The sequence below is a fragment of the Mustelus asterias genome, chromosome 1 (assembly GCF_964213995.1).
Source record: "Mustelus asterias chromosome 1, sMusAst1.hap1.1, whole genome shotgun sequence".
Taxonomy (NCBI): domain Eukaryota; kingdom Metazoa; phylum Chordata; class Chondrichthyes; order Carcharhiniformes; family Triakidae; genus Mustelus; species Mustelus asterias.
Genome location: NC_135801.1, coordinates 21,053,167 through 21,065,428, shown reverse-complemented (window position 1 = coordinate 21,065,428; position 12,262 = coordinate 21,053,167). Strand labels below are relative to the sequence as shown.

Sequence of the window (12,262 nt, the reverse complement as noted above, 5' to 3'; positions counted from 1 at the left end):
ACATATTTGAAATGGAAAAGCACCTCGAGGACCCAAAGCTCAGACTTTTAATCTATTCCTATAGTTTTTTTGCAGTTATAACTGTCGCAAGTCCAATTTATTTCCAGTTAGACCATAAGATATGGGAGCAGAATTGGGCCATTTGGCCCATTGAGTCTGCTCTGCTATTCAATCATGGCTGACAAGTTTCTCAACTTTTCTTTCAGTTTTTCCCTGTAACGTTTGATCCCTTTACCAATCAAGAATCTATCTACCTCAGTCTTAAATAGTTATTGATAATATATATCCTCAACTTGTATAATTTTTGCCCTATTCCCTTCTTTTGATGATTAAACAACTAAATTGAGAAACCTGTGAAATTGCCAGTGTCAAATTAATCCTGGAGCTTTGGGGAAACTTACAGGTGGAGACAGGGAGCCGAGGGCTCGGGAGAGTTTAGTAAAGTTTCAAGACCACATAATAGAGCAGAGAATATAGGTGGCAGGAATCTAACCTCAGGCAGTGCAATAAAGGTGACAAGTATGAGATGGGAGGTGGTCAATGCAGGACTGAGGGTGTTGTACCTAAACGCACGCAGTATACGGAACAAGGTAAATTAGCTTGTTGCGTACATTGAAATTGGCTGGTACGATATTGTGGGCATCACAGAGATGTGGCTGCAAGGGGATCAGGGCTGGAATCTAAATATCCAAGGATATGTGTCCTATCAAAAGGGCAGGCAGATAGGCAAAAGGGGCAGGGTTGCATTGTTAGTAAGGAATGAAGTTAAATCGAAAGGACTAGGCAAAAAATAGGTCGGCACAAACAAGAAGGGCCAAAAGGCCTGTTTCTGAGCTGTAATTTTCTATGGTTTGATATGCCTTCTGATTCTACGATATAGGATCAGAAGGCATAGAATCTCTGTGTGTAGAGTTGAGGAATCACAAGGATAAAAAGACCCTGATGGGAGCCGTATACAGGAGATAAATCAGGAGATAAAAAAGGCAATTTTACAATAATCATGGGGGACTTCAATATGCAGGTGGACTGGGAAAATCAGGTAGGTAATGGATCCCAAGAAAAGGAATTTGTGGAATGTCTAAGAGATGGTTTTTTGGAGCAGCTTGTGACAGAGCCTGCTAGGGAACAGGCAATTCTGGATTTGGTTTTGTGTAATGAGGCAGACTTGATTAGGGAACTTAAGGTGAAGGAACCCTTAGGGAGCAGTGACCACAAAATGATAGAATTTACCCTGCAGTTTGAGATGGAGAAGCTGGAATCAGATGTAAAGGTATTACAATTAAATAAAGGTAACTACAAAGACATGAGGGAGGAGCTGGCCAGAGTTGATTGGAAAGGGAGCCGAGCAGGGAAGACCGTGGAACAGCAATGGCAGGAGTTTTTGGAGGTTATTCGGGAGGCACAACAGAAATTCATCCCAAGGAGGAGGAAACATGCTAAGGGGAGGACGAGGTATCCATGGATGACAAGGGAAATCAAGGACAACATAAAAGCAAAAGAAAAAGCATATAAAGTGGCGAGGATTATTGGGAAGCCTTTAAAAGTGAGCAGAGGACAACTAAAAAAGCAATAAGGGGGGAGAAGATGAAATATGAGTGGAAGCTAGCTAGTAATATAAAAGAAGATAGGAAGAGTTTTTTTCAATATATAAAAGGGAAGAGAGAGGCAGAAATAGACACTGGACAACTGGAAAATGAGGCTGGAGAAGTAATAATAGGAAACAAAGGAATGGCAGAGGAACTGAATAATTACCTTGCATCAATCTTCACGGTGGAAGACACTTGTGGGATGCCAGAGCTCCAGGAGAATCAGGGGGCACAGGTCAGTGTAGCGGCCATCACTAAAGAGAAGGTTCTGGGGAAACTGAAAGGTCTGAAGGTGGATAAGTCACCTGGACCGGATGGAATATACCCCAGGGTTCTAAAAGAGATAGCTGAGGAAATTGTGGAGACATTGGTAGTGATCTTTCGGCAATCACTGGAGGCAGGGAGGGTCCCAGAGGACTAGAAAGTAGCTAATGTAACACCGCTGTTTAAGGAGGGAGGGAGGCAGCAGACGGGAAACAATAGGCCGGTTAATCTGATTTCAGTTATTGGCAAGATTTTAGAGTCCATTATTTAAGATGAGATCGCAGAGTACTTGGAAGTGCATGATAAAATAGGACTGAGTCAGCACAGCTTCATCAAGGGGAGGTCATGTCTGACAAATCTGTTAGAGTTCTTTGAGGAGGTAACAAGGAAGTTAGATAAAGGAGAACCAGTAGACGTGATTTATTTAGATTTCTAGAAGGCTTTTGACAAGGTGGCGCATAGGAGACTGTTAAATAAGTTAAGTGCCCATGGTGTTAAGGGTAAGATCCTGGCATGGATAGAGGATTGGCTGACTGGCAGAAGGCAGAGAGTGGGGGTAAAGGGGTCTTTTTCAGGATGGCAGCCGGTGACTAGTGGTGTGCCTCAGGGGGTCGGTGCTGGGACCACAACTTTTCACAATATACATTAACGATTTGGAAGAAGGAACTGAAGGCACTGTTGCTAATTTGCAGTTGATACAAAAATATGTAGAGGGACAGGTAGTATTGAGGAAGCAGGGGGGCTGCAGAAGGACTTGGACAGGTTAGGAGAGTGGGCAAAGAAGTGGCAAATGGAATACAATGTGGAAAAGTGTGAGGTTATGCACTTTGGAAGGAGGAATGAAGGCATAGACTATTTTCTAAATGGGGAAATGCTGAGGAAATCAGAAACACTTAGGGACTTGGGACTCCTTCTGTAAGATTCTCTCAAAGTTAACATGCAGGTTCAGTTAGCAGTTAGGAAGGCAAATGCAATGTTAGCATTCAAGTGGAGAGGGCTAGAATACAAGAGCAGGGATGTACTTCTGAGGCTGTATAAAGCTCTGGTCAGACTCCATTTGGAGTATTGTGAGCAGTTTTGGGCCCCATATCTAAGGAAGGATGTGCTGGCCTTGGAAAGGGTCCAGAGGAGGTTCACAAGAATGATCCCTGGAATGAACAGCTTGTCGTATGAGGAACAGTTGAGCACTCTGGGTCTGTACTCGTTGGAGTTTAGAAGGATGAGGGGGATGTTACTGAAACTTACAAGATACTGTAAGGCCTAGATAGAGTGGATGTGGAAAGGATGTTTCCACTAGTAGGAAAAACTAGAACCAGAGGGCACAACCTCAGGCTAAAGGGACGATCCTTTAAAACAGAGATGAGGAGGAATTTCTTTAACCAGTAAGTGGTGAATCTATGGAACTCTTTGTTGCAGGAGGCCAGGTCACTGAGTGTCTTTAAGACAGAGATAGATAGGTTCTTGATTAATAAGGGGATCAGGGGTTATGGGGAAAAGGCAGGAGAGTGGGGATGAGAAAAATATCAACCATGATTGAATGGCGGAGCAGACTCGATGGGCTGGATGGCCTAATTCTGCTCCTATATCTTATGGGAGGCCCAAAGCTGGGCAGCCCAGAGAAGAAGAATGATGCAACATTGTATATACCAAAATCCGGCGTTTGGTTCACTGGAATGAAGGTTAAAGAAAAGAAGAACCTACACCATGTGGTGCCCTTTTACATCCCCAGGACATCCCAAAGTGCTTCACAAAGAATCAATTACTCTTTAAGTTGCAGTACGAGATAGGGAAAATTCTCGAAGGGGAGGGGCAACCTCAATGATTAAGAATGAAATAGCTTCTATAAGAGAGAATATGAGAAGAGATATGTGGGCAGTGGAGACTTTATAAGTAGAATTAAGGAATAGTTTTAATGGTTTAAGACGGTAGCCGGAATTATGTATTGACCACCCTGTGTATTAACAGCATGAAGTGGTAGCTTGCACAAATACATTGGCCTTGGAGGGAATGCAATATAGATTTACCAGCATGGTACCAGGAGTCAAGTTACGAGGGGAAATTACACAAACCATCATTGCTTTCCCAGGAATGTAAAAAGGTTAAGTTTCAAGTTTTGAAGGGAACAGATAGGGTGGATTTTGAGAAACAATTTTCATTGATCGGGAACCTAGGAGGAGCCGGACAGAGTCAAAGACTTAGAACCAGACATTTCAGGAGTGCAATTAGGAAACAATTCTGCACACAGAGAATGGGTAGAAGTTTGGAATTCTCTTCTGCCAAACGGCAGCTGATGTTAGATTAAAACAGATTTTTTTTCTGTTAGCTAAAGGATATTGAGAAAAAGCAGGTAAGTGAAGTTAGTCAGCCATGATCTCAATGAATAATAGAACAGGCTCGAGGGCTTGAATGGTCTGCTCCTGTTTCTGTGTGAGAAAGTGACGCAGCCAACACTGCACACAAGATCCCACAAACAGCCAGTGGTTCATAGAATCCTAGAATCCCTACAGGAGGAAGTCACTTGGCCCGTCGAGCCTGACTGACAACAATCCTACCCAGGCCTATCCCTGTAACCCCACGTATTTACCCTGCTAATGCACCTGACACTAAAGGACAATTTAGCATGACCAATCCACCTAACCTGCACATCTTTGGACTGTGGGAGGAAACCGGAGCACCTGGAGGAAGCCCACACAGACATGGGAGAATGTGCAAACTCCGCACAGTCACCCAAGGCTGGAATCGAACCCGGCTCACTGGAGCTGTGAGGCAGCAGTGCTAACCACTGTGCAACCGTGTCACCCTCAAGCTTAGCTGATATATTCATTGAGGGAGGAACAGCGACAGAATTCACTCAGCACCTCTAAACATGAAAGACAGAGAAACACGCAAAGCTCAAAGAAAGCTTTTTGTGGTACTCCCCACAGTAAATAAAAGGTGTCACCAGAACATTCATTAATTAAGCTTTCCTCATCATGTAGCTGATTTGCTCTAATTCTCCCTGTAGAATCCTAAGGATCAGCTGTAGTTGTCCTTGTTGTTCTTTTCTTCACTAATATTACTCGCAAAAACTTACATCAATACTAACTGTACATCAGTTGACTCCTTGGTGAGGAAAATTTCCAAAGGCAACAGACAACTTCCAACACATCGTCCAAGTGGCAATGATCTTGGCCAACGAATATTGTAGCAGAGGATATCACAACCAAGCCAAATTCTGTGCTGGTTCATTACAGATATACATGTATTTCCAGTAGGGGCTATGAGATAGCAACTAGAAGTAGGGATCCTGATTGGTTTTCCTGTCTTTAATCCGGCAGTGCTGCTGAGCCAGCAAATTTCGGCAGGGAACTGGAATGAAGCCCGAGATTTGTTGGGTTGTGTGGTTCAGAGATTGATGGATAGAACTTCCATAGGGGGATTTCCAGTTTCCCCAGGCCCAGTGAAGCAGCGCAAAGGTGAATTTCTGCCATATTTCCAGGGATTCTACTGATCCCCCATCAAAGTCAGAGAGATTCAGGGCTAGAAGCTGTAACTTTACACAGTAAAGAGCGTTGCCATGCTCCATATTTTCATAGAATCGCTACAGAATCCCATTCGGCCCATCGAGTCTGCACCATCAACAATCCCGTCCTGGCCTTATCCCCTTAACCCCATGTATTTACCTCGCTTAATCCCTCCCTAACACCAAGGGGCAATTTAGCATGGCCAATCAACCTAACCTGCACATTTTTGGACTGTGGGAGGATTTGAACCAGGTCCTTGGCGCTGTGAGGCAGCAGTGCTCACCACTGTGCCACCCATTTGATTTTAGGCTCTTTGGGCAAATATCTAGAATATGGCTACTCTTAAAACAATGCCTGGCTTCATTTTCCATAAACAAAAGATGCAAGGTTATCCCCATTAGAAAATTCTCAACACAAAAAAACCTACCCAGGTGATAGCTCAACCTCTTGTTTAATCTGTTGGAGAGGTGTAGGGTGTGTTTATATTGAGGTTAAATACTCCCTTTGTGCTCAATGACTTTCTGTATTGTTTTAGTGAACAAACGGTACATTTTTCTGTTCATAGTTCCTATATATTTTTTCTACACTTAATCAGCTTTGGCCTTGTTCCAAGGAAACATTTTTGCTGGTGACAGACATTCTTGGAAAATAGTAATGTGCCATTTTAAGTAAAGTGTATTTGAAGCCAATTTTAATCAAAACACTGTAAAATCCTTTTTGTTCACCTAATTTAGCGAGATAATAACCAAAGCCTCTCAAAGAGGGAAAAGAACAAAAAAAGGGAAGCTAGATCTTCCTCACGTGTGGTTTTCAAGGGAATAGAACAAATGGCTTGATGAATTTAGAGCTCCTTGCAAAACTACGCGACACGTAACACTTGCGGCGAAGCAAACATGCCAAAAGATGGCATATTTGTAACTCTCATGCCATTTATCTTCACGAAACTCCCACGCAAACCAGTTCTTCATAAAATCCAGAACATTCTCTGTGGCGTGACAAGACTGGGTGCTAGTGATATGGAGCAGTGACGAATGCAACTCTGAATCCACTTTGTTCAATTCCTCTGTCTGAGTTAAGCCATGCAAGGAAGTGCTGAGCCAGGGTTGGGGGAGGAGTGGGGGGGGGGGGCGGGGATGTGGGGAGGTGGTGGTAGTGGTGGTGGTTTTGCAATAAACTCAATCAAGTCAGGGGAAGGAGAATATGTATGTGGGGAGTCAAACTCAGGCACTGTCAGAACATCTGTTAATGAAACACTGGTGGTTAGGTGGGAGCAAGTGAAGGGTACATGCCCAGCCCTCCCTGCTCTCAATGTCAAACAAGGCAAAGAATACATGATGAAAATATGAAAGTAGAACTCGCTGAATACCCGTATATCAATAAAGAAAAACACTCTGCACATGTCATTAGTTGGCCCTTGGCTCCAGCTAATCTTGAAAGGTAAAATCCTCCCATCATTAAGCTCTCTAATCCTTCTGTCATCCACATAAACAAGAACTCACATGAACATTCTTCACATATCCTCCAACAGCAAGAAGACACTTTGTAGACTCTTTACCCCCTCCCGACTCCACTAGGGTGTCTTCACTTGAGCGGATGAAAGCCGTGCTTGTGGTAAAAGCAAGGAGGTCGTATGTGAGCTCAACACTCTAGAAGTTTCAGGATTTTCCTTTGCATTTCAACAAGAATTACATAATTCTTGCTTGGACGACTTGATAGAATCAAGTTAACGCTGTTTGTGGCAGAGCATCCCTTTCAAGGAAGTCAAGATGATGACAAATCTTGCTACACATCTGACCCACAGCACTTTGGCAGCCAACAGCAAGACTCAAATCTGCAGAGATGGCTATCACCAGACATTACAAAAATCCAGAACCCAAACGGCCTTGACACTGTGGCAAAAATAAACTGACTTCAGAGCGATAGCAACTTTACCTTTCCTTGCAGTCAAAAATCTATGAAATTAAAACGAGAACAGGGAGTTTAAAGTTCTTTTCTGCTCGCCACAGCAGAATTCAATCCCGGACCTGGGCAAGATGGCACGTTACAACACAAAATCTGTAAACATTCTTGCATTGTGCTCAACTGGTGAATTAATAGAATCACGGAAGGAGGCCATTCGATCCATTATTTCCATGCCAGCCCACAATTAGCTGCCCAGCATTATCTCACTTTCCACTGGCCTTTACATATGTTATCCCAACACCTTTTGAGTGTAAAGCTTTCCCTTCAAATCCCTTCGGAACCTCCTACCCTAATTCCATGCCCCCTGGTTGTGCACCCCTCAACCAAAGGGAATAGGGTTTTCGAATCCACTCTATCTCCACCCCTCATAATTTTGTACACTGAAATTAGGTCTCCACTTAGCCTCCTGTGTTCCAAAATAAACAACCCTAGCCCATTCAACCTTTCCTCATAATTAAAATTCTCTAATCCAGGCAAGGTCTTCATAAATCTTCTCTGTACCCTCTGTGGTGTGGTGAACAGAACTGCAGCAGTGCTCTAGCGGTTGCCCAACTAGTGCTTTTTAAAAGTTCCTCCCAGCTCTCATCTTTTATGCCTCGACTAATGAAGGCTAAAGATATTCCACATGCCCTCTTGACCACCTTACCTACCTGTCCGGCCACCTTCAGCATCCCGCGGACATGCGCCTCTGTCAGTTCTCAGCACCCTACCATTTATCTTAATGTAGGCGGTTCTTAGGTGGATCGCTGGGTGAATTATCAACACCGCTGCAGTAATTTACGAGGGGGGAGGGGGGAAATTGACCACCTACCACCTCTCTTCTAACTGTAGGCAGTCTCAGTGTTGGGACAGGATCACAGATGTAGCGGTCATGAAGACATGCACCATCCAGATGGAGGAGATTTTGCAATGGGAGAGTTTTTGTTTTTAAAAAAGACATATTGAATAAAATCAGCTCAGTAAAAACATTTAAATTTTGCTTAAAAAAAACATTCAGAATTACAATATCTTTCCTACAAAAAGAGAGTGTGGAAATTTACAGCATGAATGTTATTAAATTGCAGAATTGCAGCTCCAAGCAACAGCACTCACCCTCTCTAGGTCCTGCCGGAGGTGCGTGAAAAGCTGCAGCCTTCTGAAGAGGACATCCTGTTCCTGCTTTGCCAGATTGTCCTCCTCGTCCTTTTTGGGAGTGAAGAGGGGCTTGTTGAAATTGCTCTTCCTTTTCCCTTTCCAGTACTGATAAACATAATCCACAAGCTCTTCGGCCAGCTTCAAATGCTGCGACACCTCCGAGATGCTGACAAAGTTATAAAATTCATCCTCGAGTTGCTGGAGTTTCTGTTTGCGGAGGCTGATCCTCTGAGCCTCCTCCTGGCTCTGGTCCATGCTGTCCAGGGCGCTCTCCACGATGGCAGCTTTCTCATGCACCTCCACAGTGGAATAGCTTTTGTTTCCTTCATCGGGTTCCTTGCTGCTGTGCTTTGGACAGTAAGATTTAAACTTCACCTCATCGTTCTCTGCGAGGATGGTCTTCATTTCCAAATTGCGATCAAATGCACAAGTCACGTGGAAGGCCGTGCGGCAGTTCTTCACTGAACACTGCAAACATATTTAAACAAAAATCCAGTTACAAAAGGAGAGGGTATATTTCAGCTGGTCATGCGGAGCACACTACAGCGCCTGTTCCTTTGAAGCATTTACCTTCTACTGATATATAAGGAAATGCCCAGTGAACCTCAATATAAACCTGTTCGCAACTTATTACCTGCCATTGTGCACGTGAAAACAAACGCCCTAAAGCCATACACCATCCTGATTTGAAACTATGTTGCTGCTTCTTCATTGCCCTGTGTCAAAATCCTGGAACTCCCTTCCTGACAGGTATGCCTACGCCACATCACTGCCGTGGTTCAAGAAGACAACTCTCTACCACCTTCTTGAGGGCAATTAGGGATGGGCTATAGAATGGTGGCCTTGCCAGTGGCGCTCACCTTCCAAGAACACATTAAAAATGTCAGGGAACTGGATCAACCCAAGAAACCTTTGAAAGATGGAGGACAAGTTGCAAAGTTTGTGACGAGGATATGGGATCCTTGGCTTTATGGACAGAGGCACGAGAGTGCAACAAGCAAGGATATTATGCTAAACCTTTATAAATGACTGGTTAATCTGGAATGTTCTGTCCAATTCAGGGCAACTCAGTTTAGGCAGAATGTCAAGACCTTGAAAAGGGTGCAGCGGAAAATGGCACAAGGGCTGAGGAACTTCAGCTATAAGAAAAGACTGGAGAAGTTGGGATTATTCTCCTTAGAAAATAAATGGTTATGGAGAGATTTAACAGAAATGGCCAAAATAATGAGGGGTCTTGATTAAGCAAATAAGGAGAAACTGTTTCCACTAGCCGGTGGATCAGTAGCCAGAAATCACAGACTTAAGATTAATTGGTTAAAGAGAGAAAAGGGGGATGAGCAGGAAAAACAGGCAGCAAGTTGTTGTTACCAGAAAAACACTGCCTGAAAGAATGGTGGCAACAGATTCAAAAGCAATCTTCTAAATCGATAAACACAATGGGACAAAATAGGGAATTGGACCAGTTAGAAAGCTGTCTCAAAGAGCTGGCATAGGCACAATGAGCCAAATGGCCTCCTTCTGCGCTGTATGATTTTTTAAATTCTCTTTGTCCATACCTTTCTCATACCCATCCCCAACAAAAAGAACTGCCAAACTTGCTCATACTCTCAGACTATTATGGATGCTGAAACTGCTACATATGTTGACCAATGTAATTTGAGCAGTCTACTCCTTGTTTGTAACACTTAAATGCACCCTCCTTCCATTGCAGTGATATCCATAAAGCAACAAATGGAGTTGTAACCATTTATTAGTAACTCTACAACAGAAATGACATGCAGACCTATGTTCTACTTCTTGACTAAACAACTTAACTAATTCCACCTCCCTCTTGCCAGCTACAAACATTTTTTGTCAGCCAGAGACTGAAGCATTTGTTACTTCCTTCAAAAACATTTTCATCATCATCGCTTCTGCCGCCAACAGTTCTCTCCACTCCCCTCCTCTTCGCAATGTTGACTAAATCCGATGGTCTGCTTCCACAAGCATGGGATGAGACTGCAGTCCAGCAGCAATGTGTCATCCAAGTATCCATGCTACACCCCTAGGATGCTAGGCAGTGAGTTTTGACAAGCTTTTCAATTGTGGTAGGGGTAGGGTGAGTACAAAGAAACCGAATTCTGATCTTGTCCTTACTGCTGCTCATACATCCGCACTCCAGCAAGCATTGATCAATGATGATAACATGCAGGAACTGCCTTGGTTTATTCAAGGTGGCACAGTGGTTAGCACTGCTGCCTCACAGCGCCAGGGACCCGAGTTCAATTCCAGCCTCGGGTGACTATCTGTGCGGAGTCAGCACATTCTCCTCGTGTCATGCGTGGGTTTCCTCCGGGTGCTCCGGTTTCCTCCCACAATCCAAAGATGTGCAGGTGAGGTTGATTGACCATGCTAAATTTGCCCCTTAGTGTCCTAAGATATAGGTTAGGGGGATTAGTGGGGTAAATATGTGGGGTTATGGGGTAAGCCTGGGTTAGGGTGGGTGCAGACTCAATGGGCTGAATGGCCTGCTTCTGCACTGTAGGGAGTCTATGATACTTCTCTCTAGCCAAGAGGCCCTGAAGCCAATTATACTGCCTAGAGACTTCCCAGAGAATAACCAACACCAATGATCAGGAAGCTTTCTAATTTTCCCAGTTCAGCTAATCGCCAGATAAACTAACAAGTCATCCAAAAATGCTGTGATTATTTAATATTCTTTACTGAATATCAGAAGAAGTAAGCGTGGCTACCTCCCTTCTGTATCTTTTTTACAGAAGCATGAAGAATGTTAAGGTTGGAGACTAGACCTCTTTCCATTTAAGGCAATTGGTGTCAGCACCAAGCACCCTCAGGTGACAGGAGCCAGATGCAGATGAAAGTTTCCTCTAATCTAAGACAGAAGCCAATGAAGCAATCATAAAAGCGCTGGAGTAACTTGATTAATAGGATGAACTGTGTGTCAGGAAGCTGATTGTTTGACCTTCGCTGAAGAAGAAGACAACACTGTGTACAGTTAAATGTTTGAAGTTTAGTTTATTTATTAGAGTCACAAGTAACTCTGCAATTAAGTTACTGTGAAAATCCCCTAGTCGCCACATACCTGTGTGGGTACACTGAGGGAGAATTTAGCATGGCCAATACACCTAATCAGCACATCTTTCAGACTGTGGGAGGAAACCAGAGCACCCGGAGGAAACCCATGCAAACAACATGCAGATTCCACTCAGACAGCGACCCAAGCCGGGAATTGAACCCAGGACCCTGGCGCCGTGAGGCAGAAGTGCTAACCACTGTGCCACCATGCCGCCCTAGGGGGGGATGAATTTATAAAAATAAATATACAACAACCAAAAAGAAAAATCTGCCTCTAAAGTGTGTCAGTCCCCGGCCTCAGAACGCTATACCACAGCACCAGTATGAACTTTATTCCTGCTGCTACCATTTTCAAACTGTGGTCTCTCTCTCTCTGTGATTGTCAGCTACTGTTGACGATGGGGAAATTCTGCGCTGTTGGGAACTGTCTCAAAACTGCCCAACCTCACTTTGCAAGGAACCCTTAAAGCAGACCGAAAATACTTCCATCCTCCCTTTTAAATTGTAAGGTGCTCACCACAAAAGGCCTGTGCAGAGTTATATTGACATTCAATACTTCCAATTGCTCCTTAGTGGCCAAAGGTTAGATGGATTAGCCATGGTAAATGCATTGGAATACGGGGAAAGGATGAGGAATTGTGGGCCTGCGTAAGATCAGTACAGACTTGATGGGCGAAATGGCCTCTTTCTGCACTGTAGAGATTCTATGATTAATTCACCAGACTTTAACTTAGTTTA

The 12,262-nt window shown here is 43.8% G+C and overlaps 1 protein-coding gene across 1 annotated transcript in view; it reads right to left on the bottom strand.

The window, feature by feature from the left end:
- jade1 (jade family PHD finger 1) overlaps window positions 1-12,262 on the bottom strand; it is a 135,215-nt gene that overhangs the window by 18,019 nt on the left and 104,934 nt on the right. The window contains exon 10 of the mRNA XM_078210312.1: window positions 8,408-8,917. Within this exon, the coding sequence (XP_078066438.1) occupies window positions 8,408-8,917 (510 nt within the window). The remainder of the gene's footprint in view (window positions 1-8,407; window positions 8,918-12,262) is intronic.